Below are 25220 nucleotides of genomic sequence, written 5' to 3'. Positions count from 1 at the left end.
CTACCCCTAACATCTGTCCTATACCTACCACCCCTTAATTTAAAGCTATGCCCCCTCGTAATAGCTGACTCCATACGTGGAAAAAGGTTCTCATGGTCAACCCTATCTAAACCCCTAATCATCTTGTACACCTCTATCCAGTCACCCCTAAACCTTCTTTTCTCCAATGAAAACAGCCCCAAGTGCCTCAGCCTTTCCTCATACGATCTTCCTACCATACCAGGCAACATCCTGGTAAACTTCCTCTGCACCCGTTCCAGTGCCTCCACATCCTTCCTATAGTATGGCGACCAAAACTGTACACAATACTCCAGATGCGGCCGCACCAGAGTCTTATACAACTGCAACATGACCTCAGGACTCCGGAACTCAATTCCTCTACCAATAAAAGCCAGTACGCCATATGCCTTCTTCACCGCACTATTTACCTGGGTGGCAACTTTCAAAGATCTGTGTACATGGACACCAAGATCCTTCTGCTCATCCACGCTACCAAGTATCCGACCATTAGCCCTGTACCCCATCTTTTTGTTACTCTTACCAAAGTGAATCACCTCACATTTACCTAAATTGAACTCCATTTGCCACCTTTCTGCCCAGCTCTGCAGCTTATCTATATCCCGCTGTAACCTGACACATCCTTCCTCACTGTCAACAACTCCACCGACTTTCGTATCATCCGCAAACTTGCTCACCCAACCTTCTAGCCCCTCCTCCAGGTCATTTATAAAAATGACAAACAGCAATGGTCCCAAAACAGATCCTTGCGGAACACCGCTAGTAACTGCACTCCAAGATGAACCTTTACCATCAACTACTACCCTCTGTCTTCTTCCAGCCAGCCAATTCCTAATCCAAACCTCCAACTCACCCTCAATGCCATACCTCCGTATTTTTTGCAGTAGCCTACCATGGGGAACCTTATCAAACGCCTTACTAAAATCCATATACACCACATCTACCGCTTTACCCTCGTCTACCTCCTTAGTCACCTCAAATAATTCAATAAGGTTTGTGAGGCACGACCTGCCCTTCACAAAACCATGCTGACTATCCTTGATCACATTATTCCTATCCAGATGTTCATAAATCTGGACAATTCTCTCTAAGACTTTGCCCACAACAGAAGTGAGACTCACCGGCCTATAGTTACTAGGGTTATCCCTACTCCCCTTCTTGAACAAGGGAACCACATTTGCTATCATCCAGTCTTCTGGCACTATTTCTGCAGATAACGAGGACATAAAAATCAAGGCCAATGGCTCTGCAATCTCCTCCCTTGCTTCCCAGAGAATCCTAGGATAAATGCCATCAGGCCCAGGGGACTTATCTATTTTCACCCTTTCCAGAATTTCCAACACCTTTTCCCTACATACCTCAAAGCCGTCCATTCTAATTAATTGTGACTCAGTATTCACATCGGCAACAATGTCCTGTTCCTGAGTGAATACTGACGAAAAGTATTCATTCAGTGTCTCCCCAATCTCTTCAGCCTCCATACGCAATTTCCCACTACTATCCTTGACTGGACCTATTCCTACCCTAGTCATTATTTTATTCCTGACATACCTATAGAAAGCCTTTGGGTTTTCCCTAATCCTACCAACTAAGGACTTTTCATGTTCCCTCCTTGCTGCTCTTAGCTCTCTCTTCAGATCCTTGCTGGCTACTTTTTTTAGATTAGATTAGATTAGATTACTTACAGTGTGGAAACAGGCCCTTCGGCCCAACAAGTCCACACCGACCCGCCGAAGCGTAACCCACCCAGACCCATTCCCCTATATTTACCCCTTCATCTAACACTACGGGCAATTTAGCATGGCCAATTTGCCTAACCTGCACATTTTTTGGATTGTGGGAGGAAACCGGAGCACCTGGAGGAAACCCACGCAGACACGGGGAGAACGTGCAAACTCCACACAGTCAGTCGCCTGAGGCGGGAATTGAACCCGGGTCTCTGGCGCTGTGAGGCAACAGTGCTAACCACTGTGCCACCGTGCCGCCCACTTCATAACTCTCAATCGCCCCAATTGAACCTTCACGCCTCATCTTTACATAGGCACCCTCTTCCTTTTAACAAGGGATTCCAATTCCTTATTAAACCACGGCTCCCTCACACGACCCTTTCCTTCCTGCCTGACAGGTACATTCTTATCAAGAACACTCAATAGTTGCTCCTTGAACAAGCTCCACATATCAATTGCGCCCTTCCCTTGAAGCCTACTTTTCCAAGCCACGCATCCTAAGTCGTGCCCCACCGCATCATAATTTCCCTGCCCCCAGCTATAACTCTTGCCCTGCAGTGCACACTTATCCCTCTCCATCACTAGAGTAAAAGTCACCGAGTTGTGGTCACTGTCCCCAAAGTGCTCACCTACCTCCAATTCTAATGCCTGGCCTGGTTCATTACCCTATACCAAATCCAATATGGCCTCACCTCTTGTTGGCCTGTCTACATATTGTGTCAGGAAACCCTCCTGCACACATTGGACAAACACCGACCCATCTAACGAACTCGAGCTATAGCTTTCCCAGTAAGTCCCCCATAACAACCACCCTATTACTTTCACTCTTCTCCTGAATCATCCTCGCAATCCTTTCTTCTACGTCTCTAGGACTATTAGGAGGCCTGTAAAAAACTCCTAACAGGGTGACCTTACCTTTCTTATTCCTAACCTCAGCCCAAACTACCTCAGATGGCGAGCCTTCATCCATCGTCCTTTCCACCGCTGTAATACTATCTTCGACAAGCAATGCCACACCTCCCCCTCTTTTACCCCCACCTCTGACCCTAGTAAAACATTTAAACCCTGGAACCTGCAACAGCCAATCCTGTCCCTGTTCTACGCATGTCTCCGTAATAGCCACAACATCGAAATCCCAGGTACCAACCCACGCTGCAAGTTCACCTACCTTATTTCGTATACTTCTAGCATTGAAGTATACACACTTCAAGCCACTTTCCTGTTTACAGGCACCCTCCTTTGAGATTGATGCCATGTTCCTAACCTTCCTACACTCCAGGTCCTGCACCCTAAAGGTACAGTCTCGGTTCCCATGCCCCTGCAGAGTTAGTTTAACCCCCCCCCCAAGAGCACTAGCAAACCTCCCCCCAAAGATACCGGTGCCCCTCAGGTTCAGGTGTAGACCATCCTGTTTATAGAGGTCCCACCTTCCCCAGAAAGGACCCCAGTTATCCAGATACCGGAATCCCTCCCTCCTGCACAATCCCTGTAGCCACGCATTTAACTGTTCTCTCTCCCTATTCCTCGACTCTCTATCACGTGGCACGGGTAACAAACCAGAGACAACAATTCTGTTTGTTCTAACTCTGAGCTTCCAACCTAGCTCCCTGAAAGCCTGCCTAACATCCTCAGCCCTCTTCCTACCTATGTCGTTGGTGCCAATGTGGACCACGACTTCGGGCTGCTCCCCCTCCCCCTTAAGGACCCGGAAAACACGATCAGAGACATCACGTACCCTTGCACCTGGGAAGCAACATACCAAACATGAGTCTCTCTCGCCCCCACAAAACCGCCTATCTGTGCCCCGAACTATCGAGTCCCCAATAACTATTGCTCTGCTCTTCTCCACCTTTCCCTTCTGAGCAACGGGGACAGGCTCCGTGCCAGAGGCCTGAACCCCATTGCTTACCCCTGGTAAGTCGTCCCCCCCACAATTATCCAAAACAGTATACTTGTTCTTGAGGGGAACGGCCGCAGGGGATCCCTGCAGTGGCTGCTTCCTCTCAGTCCCCCTCACTGTTACCCATCTGTTTGCAATCTTTGGAGTTACTACTTCCCTAAAGCTCCGATCTATGACCCCCTCTGCCTCCCGAATGATCCTAAGTTCATCCAACTCCAGCTCCAGTTCCCTAACACTGTCTTCCTTTCCACCTATCCGCTCCACCCTGCCCTGTGACTTACCACCTTCACCCCCACCTTCACCTACCTATTGCATTCTCAGCAACTTTCCACAACCCCCAGTCCCACCCTGCCTCCAACTCCCCTATTCCTGATGAAGAGCTTATGCTCGAAATGTTGACTCTCCTGCTCCTCGGATGCTGCCTGACCAGCTGTGCTTATCCCAGCACCACACTTTTCAACTTTGCATAACATGTGCCAAAATACATTGGAGCTTTGCCTTTGTGAAGATTACCTCAATTGTGATTTTATCCTTGCATCAAATTATTTCCCATGCTCACAATTAACTCACCAAATTTCAACTTGACACCTCTTACTGCGCCACTGTGAAGGTGCAAACCTGAAAATTAGCCAAATATGGTAATTCAATATTTTAAACTTCACACAGATTTATATATCTTCAAGTGAGTAAAAAAAATTTTGTCCATTTTATGTTTGGATGTGATTGTAAGTTTGCACACTGAGCCGGTGGATTTGTTCTCAGATGTTTTGTCACTATACTAGATAACATAATCAGTGAGCCTCTGAAGCACTGGTGTTCTATCTCGCTCGCTATTAATGTGTCTTGGTCTATTGTGGTGTGTAATATCGTATTGAGTTCTTTTTCTGAGAGGTTGGTAAATGGCGTCCAAATCGTTATGTTTGTTGATGGAGGTCCGGTTTGAATGCCAGCCCTCAAGGAATTCCAGTGCATGTCTATGTTTAGCTTTTCCCAGGATGGATATGTTGTCCCAGTCAAACTGGTGTCCCTCTTCTTCTATGTATGGATACTAGTGATGGTTTGTCATGTCTTTTGGTGGCTAGTTGGTGCTCATGTATCCTAGTGCCTAGTTTCCTGCCCATCTGCCCAATGTAATGTTTGTTGTAGTCCTTGCGGAATATTTTGTATATGACATTTGTTCTGTTGGTTGTTGGTACAGGGTCCTTTTAAATTCGTCAGGAGCTGTTTTAGTGTGGTGGGCTACCATGATGCCTATGGGCCGGAGTAGTCTGGTTGTCATCTCTGAGATGTCTTTAATGTATGGCAGAGTGGCTAGAGTTAAATTGAATTGAATTTATTGTCATGTGTAACGAGGCACAGTGAAATGTTTTGTCACATAGTTAAGTAGCATCAATAAGTAACTAATAGGTAAGCAGTGGCAAAAACAAAAACACAGGTACAGGTGAATAATAAAAGTTTGAGAGTCCATTCAGTACTCTATACAATCTCTGGGCATGTTGTCGTCTTAAGGTCTGTTGTGTAGGAATCGGCAGACTATGCTTATTGGGTATCCATTGTTCCTGAATATATTGTCAAGGTATTTTTTTCTCCTCCGCTTCTGTTAGTTTCTGCATGCTACAGTGTGTTGTGTTTTGTTTAAATAATGTCCTGATGCAGCTCCGTTTGTGGGTGCTGGGACGATTGTTCCTGTAGTTGAGTATCTAGTCAGTGTCTGTGGCTTTCCTGTAAACGCTGGTCTGTAATTCTCCATTGGCCTTGCATTTCACTGTGACCTCCAGAAAGGGGAGTCTGTTGTTCTCTTCCTCCTTGGGTGAACTTTATACCAATAAGGATGTTGTTAGTGTCTTTGTGGGTTTCTTCTAATTTGTTGCGTTTTGTGATGACAAAGGTGTCATCCACACAGAGGACCCAAAATTTGAGTTGGATTGTGGGAAGGGCTGTTCATTCTAACCTCTGCATAACTGCTTCTGCTAAGAGTCCTGATATTGGTGATCACGTAGGCGTGCCACTGATTTGTTTGTAGGTCATGTCGTTGAAGGTGAAGTGGGTCGTGAGACACAAATCTACTAGTTGAGGGTGCTGTCCTTGCTGGTGGAATTGGTGTTGTCAGATGTTTGTGTCCTTGGTTCGTCTAACAGTGAGGCCAGTGTTTCTTTTGGCTAGGATAATGGATAATGTTTGTTGATGTGAATAGGGCCGGTTTCTACAAAACAGACCTAAACAAGACCCAACATGCCCAGAAACTCTAGCCACTCTGCCATACATTAAAGACATCTTGGAGATGACGACCAGACTACTCTGACCCCTAGACATCCATGGTAGCTCACAGGGCGAAAATGAGGACTGCAGATGCTGGAGATCAGAGCTGAAAAATGTGTTGCTGGAAAAGCGCAGCAGGCCAGGCAGCATCCAAGGAGTAGGAGAATCGACATTTCGGGCATAAGCCCTTCTTCAGGTAGCTCACAAACATACCACCATACTGAAACAGCTCCTGATTCATTTAAAGGACCCCATACCAACAACCAGCAGAACTAATGTCATATATAAAATACCCTGCAAGGATTACAACAAACAGTACATTGGGCAGGAAACTAGCCACCAAAAGACATGACCCACTATCACTAGTATCCATACACACAGACAAAGAGAGACACCAGTTCGACTAGGACAATACATCCATCCTGGGACAGGCTAAACAAAGACATGCACAGGAATTCCTCGAGGCCTGGCATTCAAATGGGAACTCCATTAACAAACATAATAATTGGAGCCCATTTACCAACCTCTCAGAAAAAGAACCGGAAGTGATATCACCCAACACGAGGCATTCGGATGGGTATATGAATAGGAAGGGTTTGGAGGGATATGGGCCAGGTGCTGGCAGGTGGGCCTAGATTGGGTTGGGATATCTGGTCGGCATGGACAGGTTGGACCGAAGGGTCTGTTTCCATGCTGTACATCTCTATGACTCCATGACCGATAAATAGCAAGCAGGACTGAACGCCAGTGCTTCATCGGAGGCTCACTGATGTACCTAGCATGGTGACGAAACATTTGAAAATAAATCTACCAGCTCAGAGAACAAACTTACGACCTCATCCACAACCTGAGCTACAAGTCTTCTCCAAAATCGTATGCTTGAAATTGTGCATTAATCCATGCACTTGTTTTTATATTAGGTAGGAAATGTAAAAGGTGATAGCTACATTGTTAATTGTTGCATAGCATCTTCCTATGTTTTATTCTGTAAGTGTTATTTGGTTGCCTTGTAGTTTGCCAAAAATCCATCCAATTTTACAGCTGGTGATTTCCAGGATCATGATGGAACTAAAGGAGCAGCCCTGTATTTCAGTTTTCCATGGGGGATGGAACCAATTGAGAAGTTGCTAAATCTGGGAGACAAGCAACTTGTGCTTGAGCACCATGGAAATAAAACAAACTTAAAAGTATGAGTATAAATTTTTTTTTTATTTGTAGTATAAAATGTATCATTAAATAGTGCTGAATTCTGCACAGAACATTTTATTGTATTTTCAAAATAGTTGTTATAGATTTCAAGTTGGATATCATGCCATTACTTACCTTGCTGAATTACCTGATCTCACCAAGAGTAGCCTACTAAAAAGTGAGGGGAAAAAAAATCAGCCAAGGTTTGTTGCTTTTTTTATTTGAGCAATTCCAATTGCATGTGTGTGGATCACAAGTAAGAACAGAATTTGTGAAGCTAATATTAACTTTTGATACGAATGCTCTTTTCTATGAATGTCTATGGAGCTTTTTGCACACTTTTGGTCATTTGGTAGAAAACTTACATTTCAGTCAATGTCGTGAGTTCAAGTCCCAATCATAATTTGAGCATATTATCTAGGAATGTAGAAACATGAGAAGGCCATGCAACACCACCATTCAATATGATCAAGGCTGATCAAACAGTTCAATGCCTTTCATATACCCTATAAAACACAGAAATAGAGAACACACACCGGGTCATCAACGCCACGCTCACAGGAATCCGATTCACTAGAGAGGAAGAAAAGGACAACCAACTCCCATTCCTAGATGTGATGGTACAGAGAACATCTAATGGAGAATTCACCACAAAGGTATACAGGAAAGCCAGACACACAGACCAAGTCCTGAACTACGAAAGCAACCACCCCAACGCACACACAAGTTGCATCAAGACACTATTCAAAAGGGCCACAGCACACTGCAGTACACCAGAACTGCAAAAAGAGGAAGAAGAACACCTCTACAATGTATTCGCCAAAAACGGATACCCCTGCAATTTCATCAACAGATGCCTAAGGGAAAGACAACAGAATGAGGACATGCCACAACCCAAAGGACTAGCCACACTACCATACATCAAGAGCATTTCTGAACTGACAGCCAGACTACGGCGACCACTAGGACTCATAACAGCACATAAACCAACAGCCACTCTCAGACAACAACTCGCCAGAACGAAGGACCCGATACCCAGCATGAGCAAAACCAATGTGTATAAAATCCCATGCAAGGACTGCACAAAACACTACATAGGACAAACAGGAAGACAGCTAACGATCCGCATCCATGAACACCAACTAGCCACGAAACGACACGACCAACTATCCTTAGTAGCCACACACGCAGATGACAAGCAACATGAATTTGACTGGGACAACACTACTATTATAGGACAAGCCAAACAGAGAACAGCCAGGGAATTCCTAGAGGCATGGCACTCTTCCACAGATTCAATCAATAAGCACATCGACCTGGACCCAATATACCGACCACTGCAACGGACAGCTGGAACTGACAACCGGAAGCGGCAGATTCAAACCACTACAAATGGCGGTGGAAAGATCATAGAAGCGCTTCACAGGAGGCTCCCAAGCACTGAGGATGTCACCTAGACAGGGGACGAAATATCTGCAACACAAATTCCCAGCTCAGCGAACAGAACTACAACAACGAGCACCCGAGCTACAAATCTTCTCACAAACTTTGAACCCTATAATCCTGTACATCACTGGCAATAAGAAATCTATCAATCTCTACCTTACATATATTCAAAGATGGAATTTCTATGGCAGAGAATTCTAAAAGTTCAGAATGGTTTGAGAAAATAAATGTCTCCTCATCTCCAATCTAAGTGGCATGTCCCTTTTTTTAAGCTGTGCCCTTTGGTTCTAGACTCCCTAACCAGGGAGAAAATCTTATCTGCATCTGCCCTTTATCCTTTTTAGTGTTTTATAAGTTTAATGAGATCATCTCACATTCTTTGAAACTCTAGAGCATACAGGCCCAGTTTGACCACGCTTCATAGGAGTCCTGTCATTCCAAGAACAAGTCTGCTGAACCTTTGTTGCATTTTTTATGGCAAACATAGTTTTATTGAGATTAGGAGATCAAAACTGAACATAGTACTCCAGGAACTGTCTAAACAAACTCTATACAATAGCAGAGTTTAGATTAGAGTGGTGCTGGAAAAGCGCAGCAGTTCAGGCAGCATCCGAGGAGCAGTAAAATCAACGTTTATGAAGGGCTTTTGCCCGAAACGTTGATTTTACTGCTCCTCGGATGCTGCCTGAACTGCTGTGCTTTTCCAGCACCACTCTAATCTAAACTCTGGTTTCCAGCATCTGCAGTCATTGTTTTTACCTCTATACAATAGCAGCAAGACATAACTACTACTGCTGTATTCAAATCCTCTTGTAATATTCAATTTGCCTGCCTTGTGGATTGCTCGGTCCCTTGGTACGTCTACTCTTTTCAACTTCTTACCTTGTAGGAAATACTCTGCATATCTGTTTCTCCTATCAAAGTGGATAATCTCACATTTTTCTATTTTCTGTTTCATTGTCCATGTTCTTGCCCATTCACTAACCCTGTCCAAAACTCCATCACAATACATGTTCCCACATGGCTTTGTATCATTTACAAATTTGGAAAAATTACATTTGGCCCTGAACTCAAATCACTGATATGTTGTAAACTGCAGGGGCCCAAGTACTAATCCTTGCAGTGCCCCATTAATTACAGCCTGCCACTGTGATTTGTTCTGATTCTGTTTTCTGTCTGTTAGCCAATCATTAATTCAGACCAACCCATTATCTCCATTCTATGTGCTTTAATTTTTCTCAGCAGCCTCCTATGGGGGACTTTATCAAAAGCCACCTGAAAATATAAGTACACTACGTCATTTATGAATTTTGTTAATAACATGTTCAAAAATTAGTCATAGAAACCATATAGTGCAGAAAGAGGCCTTTTGGCCCATCAGGTCTTCATTGGCTAACACCACATGGAGTTTTTACTATGGCCAATCCACCTGACCTGCACATATTTGGACTGTGGGAGGAAACTGCAGCACCTGGAGGAAATCCACACAGACATGTTGAGAACATACAAACTCCACATAGACAGTTGCCCAAGGCTCGAATAGAACCCAGGTCCCTGACTTCCACTGACATATAAAAATGACATTTGGCTAAAATGAATGTTGAAGGGTTTATGCCCGAAATGTCGATTCTCCTGCTCCTCTGCTGCCCCTGACCTGTTGTGCTTTCCCAGCAACACACTCTCGACTAAAATAAATGTCAGTTAGAAACAGTGTCAGGGAGTTTATAATGGGGAAGAGAGAAATAGCAAAGAAGCCAAATTATTATTCTGTGTCTGCTTTCACTAAGGAAAGTACCAGAAGTCCCCAGAACTAGCGATCCAAGTGCCCAAGGAGAAAGGGGGTTTGAAGGAAATTGTCATGGGTGTGAAGACTGTATTGAAGAAATTAATGAGTCTAAAAGTTGATAAATCCCCAGGACCAGATGATCCACATCCAAGACTGTTGAAGGAGATCGTTACAGCAATAGTACAGCATTGGTAATTCTCTCCCAAAATTCTATAGATTCTGGAATGATTTATATGGATTGGAAGATAGAAATGTCGCCTAACTGTTTAACAAGGAAGAGAGAGAAGTCAACTAATGACCTGTCAGCCTTACATTAGTAGTAGAGAAAATATATAATCTATCCATTTCATCCATATGTTTATCCAATGACCGTTAAAATGCCCTTCAAGTTGGCAAGTCTACTGCTGTTGGAGGCAGTGCGTCCCATGCCCCTACTTCTCTCTGAGTAAAGAAACTACCTCTGACATCTGTCCTATATCTATCACCTCTCAATTTAAAGCTATGGCCCCTTGTGCTAGCCATCACCATCCCAGGAAAAAGGTTACCACTATCCGCTCTATCTAACCCTCTGATTATCTTATGTCTCAATTAAGTCCCCTCTCAACCTTCTCTCTAATGAAAACAGCCTCAAGTCCCTCAGCCTTTCCTCATAAGATCTTCCCTCCGTATCAGGCAACATCCTAGTAAACCTTTTCCAAAGCTTCCACATTCTTCCTATAATGTGATGAGTTTTGACTTTCTGCATTTTGAACTATATAGTTACCAAAGGTACTGTAATGATTTTTGAAAGACTACCATTGCCTATGTCTAGTTATGTATAGGTCTTGCAGCATGCAAATTGCCTGCTGTATTTGCCTATTAACCACAGTGAAACAAGGAGATGATGGCCTAGGGCTATTATCATTGAATTCATGGTCTGGCATATCTCCCATTTGGCCATTACCATCAGGCCAGGGCATGAACCCTGGTTCAATAGAGAATGAAAAAGGGCATGCAAGGAGCAGCACCTGGCATAAGATCTCAAACTGGTGAAGTGACTAAACAGGACTGCTTGCATAGCAAACAATGTAAACAGTAAATTATAGACAAAGCTAAGTGAGCCCAGATCCACAAATCAGATCTACTTTCTGCTATTCTACTGCATCCAGTTGTGAATGGTGGTTGGCAATTGAACCTCTCACTGGAGAGGAAGACTTGACCAATATCCCCATCCTCAATGATGAAAGAACCAACACAACAGTACAAAAGGTAAGGCTGAAACATTTGCAGCAGTCATCAGTGAGAAGTGCTGAATGAATGAGCCATCACAGCCTCTGCATGGTCTCCAGCATAATAGATACCAGTCTTCAGTCAAGGAAAAAAGGGATGGAGCAACTGGATAATGCAAAGGCTTTGGGCTCTGACAACATTCTGGTGACGATACGAAAGCCATGCTCCAGCTCTTGGTGCTTCCCTAGCCAAGCTTTCCAGTACATTTACAATGATGGCATCTACCCAATAATGTGAAATATAGCCCAGGATGTCCTATACACACACAACAGGACAAATCCAATCCAAGCAATTACTGCTGCATTAGTCTCTTCTCGATCACTAAAGTGCTGGAAGGTGTCATCAGCATTGCTATCAAGCATTATCTGCTCAGCAATAACCTGGTCAGTGACACCCAGTTTGGGTTCCACTAAGGCCACTCCGTTTCTGGTCTCATTAGGTTAAGAGATTCTATTTATATGTTTGGGTTTCTTTGGATTGGTGATGTCATTTCCAAAGAAACCGAAACATATAAATAGATAGCAGGAATTATCAGCAGTTCTTTGCCTGAGGCCCACTGAAGATGTTACCTAGTAGGGTGACGAAACCTCTGGAAATGAACCTTCCAGCTCAGAGAGCAAACCTACATCCAAAACCTCAACCTGAGCGACAAATCTTCTCAAAACTCACTTCCATCGAGAAAGACAAGGGCAGCAGGTACGTAGGAACAGCATCTGCGTGTTCCCCTCCAAGCTTCACCAGCCTGACTTTGAAATATTTCATTGTTCATTCGCTGTGACTAAATCAAAATCTTGGAACTCTTTCCCTAATGGCATTGTGGTTCAAGAACAGCATATCAACAGCAGAGGTTCAAGAAGGCAGCTCACCACACTATCTCAGGGGCAACTAAGAATGGACAATAAGTACTGGCCAGCCACATCCCATGAGTGAATTTAAAAAAAAACTGGCAGTTCATTTTCAGTGAAATATCTTGATTTACTTGTGATTCATGATAATCATTATATGAATCAAAGATCTTTGCTTTTAACCATGGCAAGAATGAGTGATTTTAGGTGATTAATGATATGATTTTGCAATGGGGCTTACAGTGCTTAACAAATGTGCCCGTGCTTATCAGGACTTACTTATCTCTAAAAGGGTCGAGATGGGAGGAAGACTGTCATTCCACATGTTCTGTCCGTAAGTGGGAATCTGGACCGAGGAGCATTAGCCCTTTTGTTTGATTCATTGCAACTTACTAAGAATGTTGAATCAAAACACAAATTCAACCAAAAGAAGGTACGTTATTTTGCAAAATGATTTGTATTTAAGTAAGATTCAGTAAACTGTTTGTTTCTCACTAATTGTGGAAAATAGCCAGAATTTGAACAAAAGTACTGCTTTGCACATTTTAGCAAAATGATACCAATAGGTAACTTCTCAGATAAAATTTGAATGTCTTTTCCCCTTCCTTTAAGTCTCATTTGTGTATATCATCCTCTGGTTTCAATGAAGAGTATTTTATCTCCTGTCTCTGGCAACACATGCTTTTTAAATAGTTCATCTAGGTTTCTGCAAAGTATCTTCCCATACTTCTGTAGTGAATGTAACAAGGTCAGCCAGGTGGATATCACAGAATGAATTCTATGATTGGACCAGGTTAACAGCCCCAATCAGGGAGCCATGACTGACAGATACAAACAGGAGTGTCTAAGGTTCTGTTCGCTGAGAGCTGACTCTGAGGAAGCCAGACTAGTGTCAAGTACAATGCACGTGCAAATAAAGGGTGACTTGATGGGTTACCAGCCTCCGTGGTGTTATTTCAGTGCTGACAAGAGGAAAAAATATGATCCTGAATAAATTGCTTGTAACAACCGTCTTTAAATTGGGGTGAGCATTCCTAGTATTTTGCCGATATTTGGGAAGCTTGACCCATTTGACCCTGCCATAGAAAACTGGGACAGTATGTGGAAAGACTGGATTTTTTTTTTCTAGGTAGATCAAAAGTAACAAATAATTCTCCTGACAGTGTGTGAACCTGCAGCTCCTTGTGGTTATTAAGAGCCTAACATTTCCTGAAGCACCAGATACTAAAACCTTTCAAGAGTTAACAGATTTAGTTAAGGAAGATAACAATCCCAAGCCACCTCTAATTCTGAGATTCTATAGTTTTTACCCAACAGTTCAAGAACCGGGAAATCTGTATCAGGATTTTTGAGGTTAAGATATCTGGCAGAGGCATGTGACTTTGGACATTCAAAGACCTAAATGGGCATAGAGAACTCATAGGCCAATATCCAGGAGAGTGCACAACCTGGAAAACCCAGTTGCATCTGGCTTGGAGCAATTAAATTGTTTGGCAGCATCCACATTAGAACCAATCAAAATAAACACCTGGTTAAATAGTGGTTGATACTATCGCAGCTGTATCAGTGATTGCAGAACTAATCTAACAAAATTCGCTCTGGACTCCCCTTTTAAGTTTGCATAAGATCTCAGCTAGACTGAGGATCTATACTAGGGATCCTTTGTACATTAAGAGTACAACTTCAGTTCCAGTCTCCTATGAAAAACAGCTTGTTCAGTTACCACCGATTGTAGTTGTAGGAGCGAAATCCCCAACCAAGGGCAAAGTCTCAGGAGGCAGGCAGAATTCAGGTACGTGGCAGTCTTTATTGAAGCAGTCAATGGATCATGAAAGGAGAAGGCTAAAGACTCTCCCTGAATCTGGCCTGAACATGAGGACTCAGTTATCTCCTTAATCTACAGCTTAGATCAGAAGAGAGGTCAATGATGCTCTAGTTTATACAGCAAAATACAATATTTTTATGCATTTGTTACAATAATCGCATACAACGTGATCACTGTGCCCTTCCCCTTATTCTATGCAGCCAATCCTGTGAAACACCTAATCAATGAAGGACACCCCTGTGGACTGCCCTAGGTCCCATGTTCTCATGGTGTTTAACAGACATTGTGATCTCCAGGTTTGGGATCTTTCCATGTGTCGATTAATTCACATTCTAAAGTGACTGGCTGTACTCCGTTCAGACATGCCCCTGTCTTGCTTATCTCAGAGGACTGCTTGAATTCTGTTTTTACTGTATTCGTTTGCTATCTCTATCAAATTCTGTTACTCATATTTTCCCACTGCCCGAATTATACAAAAGACAGTTGGTTCTCACTAATTGCTATAAGATTTATAATATTAATTTCTATTATAAAGTTAGTTATATGTAAACCTCTACTGTTAACCCTCTTTAGCTAAAATGAGTTGTGGTGATCATTGCATTTTGGTTATATATGTGTATCTATAAAGTTGAAATCTATCTCTGATTTATTTGAAGAACCTTTAACTAGAACCTATTTCTAAGTATTGTGAATAACTTCAAAGAAACAACTAATTACAGCAAAATATTTTTATCTGCTGTTTCCACAGCTGCATGATGAGCTAGGCTGTAACATTTGGCTGTCTTCTGGAATGAGAGTTACACCTTTTGTCCTAACTAACTCTGTTCACCTAATGGGACAACATCCTTGCACTAATGAGGCTGGAATCAATCACTTGTCATAGTTTAATGAACTTGTTTGATCCTTTAGATTTGTACTAGCCATAATCCCAATTGTCCATCTGTGTTTGTTATTGCAGGAGTTTATCTTCTCCTTAAATATTTGTTTCAAATCTTCAAACTGTCTGCACTTGGACATTTCCTATCAAAATCTCCTTGCAGCTGTTGTTTACGCAAGGCCTCCTTTTGCCTCAGCATAACCCCTTTTCAAAGGTATCGTTACATCTCACTTAAATACTGGAGCAGGCTTTTAATTCTGTTTATCCCTTATTGGCTATTTTATGTGTCTCAGCTATAGACATCCCTTTCAGTATTAAAAGACTTGAGCCCAAGCCTGATGGAGCAAAATTGGTTGAGAAAGATTCACACTGGCTCAACGTTTGTCGATTAGAAAATGGCTGCTGAGTGAAGGGTTGATGAAGTGAATTTTCCCAAAACACTGATTTTCCTCCTCTGATGCTGCCTGACCTGCTGTGCTTTTCCAACACCACACTCTCTATTCTGATCTCCAGCATCTGCAGTCCTCACTTTCTCCTGCTTGAGTGAAGTCCTAACTAAATACCCAGAAGGTTTTCAGGAAGGTTTAAAGACTTTAAAAGGAGTCAAGACCACCTTGCATGTTGACCGTGAAGCAATTCCATAGTTCTTCAAGGCCCGCCAGTGCCATTACAGGCAAAAGTAGGGACATAAATCAGGAGGCTAGAAAGCAAAGGAATCATCAAACCACCACAGTTTGCAGAATGGGCAGCACCGCTCTTACTGATTGTGAAGCATGATGGGTCAGTTTGCCTTTATGGGGATTTTAAATAAATGGTAAATGGCTTTTCACAGCTGGATAAATACCCAATCCCTCGCATAGAGGACCTGGATACAAAGTTGGTTAGGGGTGTCGTCCTTCACAAAGCTGTACATGTGCCATGTGTACTTGCTATTGTGATTAGATGAGGATTCCCAGATATGTTACAATTAATACCACAAGAGTTAGTATCAGTAGTGCCATTTGAAGTATCATCAGTTTGTGCCACTTTCACTGGAGATGGAGAACATTTACAAAGTCCTACTGCAGGTCACCATTGATCTGGATTAGATTAGATTTCCTACAGTGTGGAAACAGGCCCTTTGGCCCAACCAGTCCACACCGATCCTCCGAAGAGTAACCTACCCATACCCATTTCCCTCTGACTACTGCACCTAACACTATGGGCAATTTAACATTGCCAATTCACCTGACCTGCACATCTTTGGACTGTGGAAAGAAACTGGAGCACCCGGAGGAAACCCACGCAGACACGAGGAGAATGTGTAATCTCCACACAGTCACCTGAGGCTGGAATCGAACCTGGCCCTGTGAGACAGCAGTGCTAACCACTGTATCACCCCATGGTTGACATGTTAATAACAGGGAAGACCAATAAAGAGCATTTAGAAAACTTGGACATAGTCCTTAGATTTTCTTTGAAGGGAAAGTTGTGTTCCAGGCACTCCAAGCGACCCAATTGGGCTATGAAGTTGACAAGACTGTGTTACACCTGTTGGTAGATAAAGAGAGGGCAATCAAAGGTGCCCCGGCTCCCAGTTCTGTACCAGAGTTTAGGTCTATTCCTTGGGTTAATGAATTATTACGAAACGTTCATATATAACTTTGACTCCATTCTGGCACCCTTACACTTTCTATTATAAGAGGGTCAGCCACGGAAGTGGTCTCATAGCCAAGACATGGCCTTTAAGGAAGAGAAGAAGCAGCTATCTTTGTCTAAGCTGTTGGCACACTATGATTCCAAGCAAAATCTGGGAGACTGACATACGATGTCTCTCTGTATGGCATCCAGTTAGTGTTTGCTGACAAGGACCAAAATACCATCAGTAACTCCCCCATTCATGGGAATGGACTTAGTTACACAATGATTATGCCACCCCTTTCATGGGCTCAACATTCTTCATTATTGTGGATGCTCACTCAAAGTGGCTGGACTTGCATGAGGTTTATTTGTAAATGGGGGGGGGCGATGATAGAAAAGCTACAAGCCTTTTGCAATACATGGCTCTCAGAAATTTTGGTCACTGACAATGGGTTATCATTTGTCAGTATAGAATTTGAGTATTTCCTAAGGTCTAAAGGCATCATGCGGAATGAGCAGTCCAAAGTTTGAAGGTAGGCTTAAAGAAACTGTCTACAGCTTCACTCCATACTAAACTCTCCTGGTTCCTATTTGATTATCGGGCCATCCCTCCTGCAACTACAGGGACAGCTCCAATGGAGTTGCTAATGGGGAGAAGACGCCACACTGGGTTAAGTCTGATCTTCCTTGACTTCAGGGGGGTCATGAAACGGCATCAGGAACGCCAATGCCAACCACAAGACTCCACTAAGTGAGAGAATCTATTTACTTTAGGGGACAAAATTTGGTGTCAACTGACCCTGTGTGGATAAGAGACAAAGAAAACTGCAAATATTAGAATCCAAGGTAGACCAGCAGGAGGTTGGAAAAACACAGCAAGCCAGGCAGCATCAGGAGGTGAAGACATCAACATTTCAGGTGTAACTCTTCAGGGGTGAGTGTAAGGGGAGCTGCAGATAAAGAGGGTGGCGGGGGCAGGGTAGCGAAGCGGGAATAGGTGAAGACCGGCAGAGGGTACGACTTGGTTGATCAGTGGGAAAATAAATCCAGTCGGTGGCTGGGAGGAGGGGGAGGGGCTGGGAAGGGAGTCAAAGGAAGGGAAGGAAGATTATTTGAAATTGGAGAACTCAATGTTGAGTCCTCCGGGCTGCAGGCTGCCCAGGTGGAAGATGAGGTGGTGTTCCTCCAATTTGCATTTGGTTCATTGTGGCAATGGAGAAGGCCAAGGATGGTCATGTCGGGAAGGGGAAGAGGCAGGTCCTGTGACATACAAAGTTGAGGTAGGTGAGATGGTCTTGAACAAACATGTGGACTACATGAAAGCTGCAAACTTGCAAACAGGACAGTAGCAAAACATAACCTGACCCCTTGAAACAGCTGGAAAGGCTGTCGGAACCTGTGGTTGCTATGACACAATGAACTGTAGTGAGGTCTACCAGCTCCCATATGTTGCAGTTACAACACACTGCCTACATCTCTATTAAATTTAGATTTTTAATTTTTTTTAGTTTTAAACTTAGTTTCCAATCTGTAGGTATTTATCCTGTTTAGTTTTTAATTTGAAAACTCAAAACAGGTAGAAGAAAGAAATATTCCCCGAGCAATCGTTTACCTGTGATGTCACACTGATGTGTTCACTTGATATTGCTGTGGCTTACCTCAGCTCTCAGGCCTTGATCTGCTCCTGCCCCCACTCATCTGGGAATGTAGTTTGGGAAAGCAGTACGTCCCTCCCGTATTTCATTGAACACGCACCTTCACAAAACACCCGGGTTCCACTCTTTGCAGCATGCACTGTTGTATTTTGCATGTTTTGTGGGATGACACCTCATTTTTCTCAACTCAAGAAGGTGCTATTATTACTTCCTTGATAATTGTTTTCAGCTTTTCTTAATTATTCCAGGGAGCTTTTCTCATTTCTTTCTAGAATGGTGGTGTTACATTTGCAAACTTCCAACTCGTGTATTTACTCCAAAGGGTTCTTATTCTATTCAACCTGTGATCCCAGAAATAAGTTTAGTAAACCTTCATTACATGCCTTGTAAGACAAGTGTATTGTTGTGGGTAAAAATTATCAGAAATTACCTCCAATTCGGCTACAGAAATTTCAGACAATCCAGTACTGAAACAATGATTTAAACTTTATTGCATGTAGCAACCAAAATAAGACTCCTCAAGTAAGAAAGTTAAGCTCCTCACAACCCAACCTGGTTATTACTCAATTAATAGTGGAATTTGGCCATGTTTCCAGCAACAGTGATCTGTCTACAGAAGTGTCGAGGGTTCAATTCTTATGCAAAGTTGTTCTGCTAAGGGTGGAGTTCTGGTGTTCGATTCTTAGAAAAATTTTCATCCATAATGTGATCAGTTGATTTTTAAAAAAAAAATCCTTTCATCCAAATTACTGCAAGTCTGCAGCTTGCTGCCTTCTCAGAGTTAGTTTCTTTGTTACGTTATGTCTGAACGATCTGTTCAAAGGCAAAGCTTTCCACTGTAGCAGTGGTGGACTCTCCCTCTTTATGGGCATTTAAGCGGGCATTGGATAGGCATATGGAGGATAGTGGGCTAGTGTAGGTTAGGTGGGCTTGGATCGGCGCAACATCGAGGGCCAAAGGGCCTGTACTGCGCTGAATTCTTCTATGTTCTATGTTAACTCCTTAAATTCATCTGCAGGGCAATCCTTGTCCTTGGTGGCAATAAAGTATCCAGTTTATCAAGCAGGTGTCAAAGCAGTTTTGTTCATGTAGCCTCTACTCTGCCTTTTGCCAGATGTGGCTAATTGCTTTCAATTCCTGTTTAGGTTTGTCCTTGTCCTTTAGTAGTTTATTCCAGACAGATTTGTTGCTTCTTCTTTCTGTGTGTAACAATTTATCTTTTTTTGATTTGTTCAATCCATGAACCGCTATTAAGTTCTGAAATTTATAATATCCTTCCAAAACCATATTCTGTACTTCAGTTATGATTTCACCAAATCTCTGTATAATTACAGAAAGGGTTAATCCCAAGGACACTTAAATCATTCTGAATGGTTTTTATCAGCGGAAGTAGAGTTGAGGCCGGAATCAATGTTGAAGCATGTTTGAGGGGCTGAATGGTCTACATCTAATTTGTACATGCAGGTCGTTCTGCTATAATGCGCGTTTCATTAATTCAAATTTGCTGTATTGCAACTGGGGAGACTGTTTCTAATGCATGAACTTTTACAATGTGTGGTGGTTGTACATCGCCAACACTTTAAGCATTGTTTCTAAAGCGCAATCTTTCTGTATTGGGAGGGTTGTACAAGAATGCAACCATCGCATTATAGAAGAACTACCTGTATGTTCTTTTGCACACTTGTTCACCAATAAGACCATTTTTTTAAAAAATGGAACAGGAGTAGGCTGTTTGACCCCTCTAGTCTGCTCCACTATTCCATGGTATCAAGGCAGATCTAACATTGTTCATATCTATTTTCCTGCATTTTCCCCATCACCCTTAATTTCCCTACTGATCAAGAATCTCAGCCTTAAATATAAACAATAAATCTGCCCCCACTGCTGTCTGTGGCAAGGAGTTCCAAAGACTCGACCCTCTGAGAGAACAAATTCCTCCTCATCTCAGTATTAATTGGCTCCCTTTTTTCTGAGACTATGCCCTCTCGTCCTCAAAGTCCCGTGAGGGGAAATACCTCTCAGCATTTACCGACAAACAGCCTACCCTGCCAAGCCCCTTAAGAATTCTGTATGTTTTAATGCAATCACCTCTCATTCTTCTCCATTCCAGTGGGTAGAATCCCAATTTAGCCTTTGCTTACAAGTCAGTCTCTCCATACTGGGCATCATCCTAGTGAACTTTCTCTGAACTGCCCCTAAAGAAATTATATCTTTACCTAAATAGGGGAACCAAAGTTGCTCATGGTATGCCAGATGTGGTCTCACCCGTACCTTGTACACTTGCAGTAAGACTTTTGAAATAAGGGGCAACATTCCATTAGCCTTCCTGATTATCTGCTACACCTGTGTGCTAGCTTTCTGTATTTCCCAAGTGCCTTTGTGTTGTAGCTTTGTGCATTTTGTTCTCCATTTAGATTACTGTTCTTTTGTCCTCCCATCCAAAATGAACAATTTCAATTTTCAATGTCAACTTAACCTATCAATATCTCTCTGTAAACTATATGCATCTCTGCCTTTCCATCGATTTTTGTGTGGTCTGCAAATTTGGCTATACTGCCTTCACTTACTTCCTTCCTCCAAGTTATTGTAAACAGATGTGGTCCCAGCACTGATCCACGTGGAACCCCACGGGTCACAAATCACCAACCTGAGAAAGAACCCCTTATCCCCACTCACTGTTTTCTGCCCATGAGGCAATTCTCTTTACATGTCAATGTACCACCACTAACACCATAGGCTCTTAGCTTATGACTTAACCTTTTGTAAGGTACCTTGTTGAGCACCTGACAGGTTACTTTTACCCCAAATACAAACATTTGCTGGTGAAATTGAGCAGTTCTGGCAACATCTGTGCAGAGAGAAGTAGGTTTGTCCATTGTGACTTTTCAGTAATGAAAGAAGAAAGTGCTGGAGAAATTCAACTGGTTTGGCAAAAACTGCGGAGAAAGGAGAGTTAACATCTTGACTCTGATATGACTCCTCTTTAGGACCTCTACCTTTCTGGCTGGGAAAAAAGCAGTTCTTCTATGCAGCACTTTGTTTTTATTTCAGGTTTCCAATATTGGCATATTTTTGTTTTTATACAACTTCTTCAGAACTGATTATTTTATTTTGGTTACTTTCCCACCTAGCTTTGTACCATAAAACCTGGACATGTCCTTCGTATAAAATGTAGATGAGCATTTGTTCTTATGGCTCTCCACTAATAAGACTACCAACCTGAAAATTATAGGGTTATACTGACTTCTGTCTGTAAGTTCAATTGCATAAGGCCATATTGTGTGCAACTATTGTTTTGTATCCTGATTTATTGAATACCTCTCTAAATGTACAATTTCTAATGGTTCTTCATTATTTTCCTTGCTAGTTATGACCTTAAGCTCAATAAATTTGTCTAATATGATTTATTTTTCATAAAACTTGACTTGGCCTAATTATTTATGATCATGTAAGTGCTTGCAAAGAAAACTAGCCTTTAGCGCTCTGTTTTCTTTCATTCCTATCTAGATTGGCAATGTTATATTTGCAATCTTCCAATCTGAAGTTTTTGGTGGGTTCACCAAGCACCTTGATTTTCTTTCAAACATTTCGTCTCCCTCCGGGTGACATCTTCCCTGTTGTGTAACCTCCAGATGAAGCACTTTTGTCATGATCTGCCCTGAATTTATACAGTTCTGTTTTGTCAGGTGGCTCTACTTCTAGTTTTGTACTGAAGTGATCTGATGGGCTCTATTGCAACATGTTTGTTTATAAAACCTGTAGACGAATACCAGGCCTCCAGGAATTCCCAAGCTTGTCTTTCTTTAGCCTGAAAGAAAAGAAACACTGATACAAAGTCTTTGCCAATAAAAGGCATCCTAACAGCTTCATCCGCTGATGCCTGGCATACAAACAACACCAAGACAACATTGTGGTTGTCAAAACCCCCCCCAAAAAAACATTCTGACCACACTATCCTGCCTGAGGATGTCTCTGAACTGACAGCAAGACTTTTGTCTTCTGAAAATAATGACAGTACACAAACCAGAAGCCATACTTCACCAGTAAACATTCCAAGACAAAAGACTCCATACCCACAACATGCAGGAGAAATGTGATGTTTAAAATACCTTTCTGCAACTGCGAGAAAATTTACATAGAACAAAAGGGCAGGAAATTCGCTGCCAGAATACACTAAGATCAGCTTGCAATACAACAACACGACCAGTCGTCCCTCATATCAATACACACTGACAATGAAGGACACCAATTCAACTGGGGCAGCGTTACAATACTGGGCCGGCTAAACAAAGACAAGCTTGGGAATTCCTGGACGCCTGGTATTCATCCACTGGTTTCATAAACAAACATGTTGCAATAGAGCCCATCAGATCACTTCAGTACAAAACTAGAAGTAGAGCCACCTGACAAAATAGAACTGTATAAATTCAGGGCAGATCACAACAAAATTGCTTCATCTGGAGGTTACACAACAGTGAAGATGTCACCCAGAGGGTGACGTTGAAATAGACCCCATCTACAGACCACTTCAGTACAAAACTAGACTGTAAATTGGAGAAAGGCCAATTTTGATGGTATGAGGCAAGACCTTTCGAAGGCTGATTGGAGGTAGATGTTCGCAGGTAAAGGGACGGCTGGTAAATGGGAAGTCTTCAGAAATGAGATAACAAGAATGCAGAGAAAGTATATTCCTGTCAGGGTGAAGGGAAGGCTGGTAGGTATAGGGAATGCTGGATGACTAAAGAAATTGAGGGTTTGTTTAAGAAAAAGAAGGAAGCATATGTCAGGTATAGACAGAATAGATCGAGTGAATCCTTAGAGTATAAAGAAAGTAGGAGTATACTTAAGAGTGAAATCAGGAGGTCAAAACGGGGACATGAGATAGCTTTGGCAAATAGAATTAAGGAGAATCCAAAGGGTTTTTACAAATATATTAAGGACAAAAGGGTAACTAGGGAGAGAATAGGGCCCCTCAAAGATCAGCAAGGCAGCCTTTGTGTGGAGCCACAGAAAATGGGGGAGATAGTAAATGAATATTTTGCATCAGTATTTATTATGAAAAAGGATATGGAAGATAGAGACTGTAAGGAAAAAGATGGTGGCATCTTGTAAAATGTCCAGATTACAGAGGAGGAAGTACTGGGTGTCTTGAAACGGTTAAAGGTGGATAAATCCCCAGGACCTGATCAGGTGTACCCGTGAACTCTGTGGGAAGCTAGAGAAATGATTGCTGGGCCTCTTGCTGAGACATTTGTATCATCGATAGTCACAGGTGAGGTGTCGGCAGACTGGAGGTTGGGAAATGTGGTGTCACTGTTTAAGAAGGGTGGTAAAGACAAGCCAGGGAACTATAGACTGCTGAACCTGACCTCTGTGGTGGGCAAGTTGTTGGAGGGATTCCTGAGGGACAGGATGTACATGTATTTGGAAAGGCAAGGACTGATTCGGGATAGTCAGCATGGCTTTGTGGGAAATCATGTCTCACAAACTTGATTGTGTTTTTTGAAGAAGTAACAAAGAAGATTGATGAGGGCAGAGCAGTAGATGTGATTTATATGGACTTCAGAAAGGCGTTCAACAAGGTTCCCCATGGGAGACTGATTAGCAAGGTTAGATCTCATGGAATACAGGGAGAACTAGCCATTTGGACACAGAACTGGCTCAAAGGTAGAAGACAGAGGGTGATGGTGGAGTTTTTCAGACTGGAGGCCTGTGACCAGTGGAGTGCCACAAGGATCGTTGCTGGGTCCTCTACCTTTTGTCATTTACATAAATGATTTGGATGCGAGCATAAAAGGTACAGTTAGTAAGTTTGCAGATGACACCAAAATTGGAGTTGTAGTGGACGGCGAAGAAGGTTACCTCAGATTACAAGGGGATCTGGACCAAATGGGCCAATGGGCTGAGAAGTAGCAGATGGATTTTAATTCAGATAAATGCGAGGTGCTGCATTTTGGGAAAGCAAATCTTAGCAGGACTTATACACTTAATGGTAAGGTCGTTGGGAGTGTTGCTGAACAAAGAGACCTTGGAGTGCAGGTTCATAGGTCCTTAAAAGTGGAGTCGCAGGTAGATAGGATAGTGAAGAAGGCATTTGGTATGCTTTCCTTTATTGGTCAGAGTATTGAGTACATGAGTTGGAAAGTCATGTTGCGGCTATACAGGACATTGGTTAGGCCACTGTAGCAATATTGTGTACAATTCTGGTCTCCTTTCTATAGGAAGGATGTTGTGGAATTGAAAGGGTTCAGAAAAGATTTACAAGGATGTTGCCAGGGTTGGAGGATCTGAGCTACAGGGAGAGGCTGACAGGCTGGGGCTATTTTCCCTGGAGTGTCTGAAGCTGAGGGGTGACCTTATAGAGGTTTACAAAATTATGAGGGGCATGTATAGGATAAATAGACAAAGTCTTTTCCCTGGGGTCGGGGAGTCCAGAACTAGAGGGCATAGGTGTATGGTGAGAGGGGAAAGATATAAAAGAGAACTAAGGGGCAACTTTACCACGCAGAGGGTGGTTATGTATATGGAATGAGCTGCCAGAGGATGTGGTGGAGGCTGGTACAATTGCAACATTTAAGAGGCATTTGGATGGGTATATGAATACGAAGGGTTTGGAGGGATATGGGCTGGATGCTGGCAGGTGGGACTAGATTGGGTTGGGATATCTGGTCGGCATGGACGGGTTGGACCGAAGGGTCTGTTTCCATGTTGTACATCTCTATGACTCTAGACGTGGAACCACTTGACACAATAGAACCGTATAAATTCAGAGCAGATCACAATGAAAGCACTTTTCTGGAGGTCA

At 42.7% G+C, this 25220-nt stretch overlaps 1 protein-coding gene and 1 long non-coding RNA gene across 4 annotated transcripts in view; one reads left to right on the top strand and one right to left on the bottom strand.

Annotated features, from left to right (window-relative positions):
• polg2 (polymerase (DNA directed), gamma 2, accessory subunit) overlaps nt 1-25220 on the top strand; it is a 78237-nt gene that overhangs the window by 26123 nt on the left and 26894 nt on the right. For 2 of the 3 annotated variants that reach the window (XM_088000727.1, XM_043715038.2), the window contains exons 6-7: nt 6918-7091; nt 12731-12871. In XM_088000727.1, coding sequence (XP_087856853.1) covers nt 6918-7091; nt 12731-12871 — 315 coding nt within the window. The remainder of the gene's footprint in view (nt 1-6917; nt 7092-12730; nt 12872-25220) is intronic. The other variant, XM_088000728.1, reaches the window with a different exon arrangement.
• The window catches only part of LOC122562266 (uncharacterized), a 34561-nt gene that overhangs the window by 2998 nt on the left and 6343 nt on the right, over nt 1-25220 (bottom strand). The window contains exon 2 of the long non-coding RNA XR_006315271.2: nt 4216-4263. This is a non-coding gene — a long non-coding RNA (uncharacterized LOC122562266). The remainder of the gene's footprint in view (nt 1-4215; nt 4264-25220) is intronic.

Source organism: Chiloscyllium plagiosum, unplaced genomic scaffold, assembly GCF_037043375.1.
Source record: "Chiloscyllium plagiosum isolate Xiang-an unplaced genomic scaffold, Cpla_swu_hap1 HiC_scaffold_25, whole genome shotgun sequence".
Lineage (NCBI taxonomy): Eukaryota > Metazoa > Chordata > Chondrichthyes > Orectolobiformes > Hemiscylliidae > Chiloscyllium > Chiloscyllium plagiosum.
Note: the sequence above shows the minus strand (reverse complement) of the source record. Positions and strands in the feature narration are given on the sequence as shown.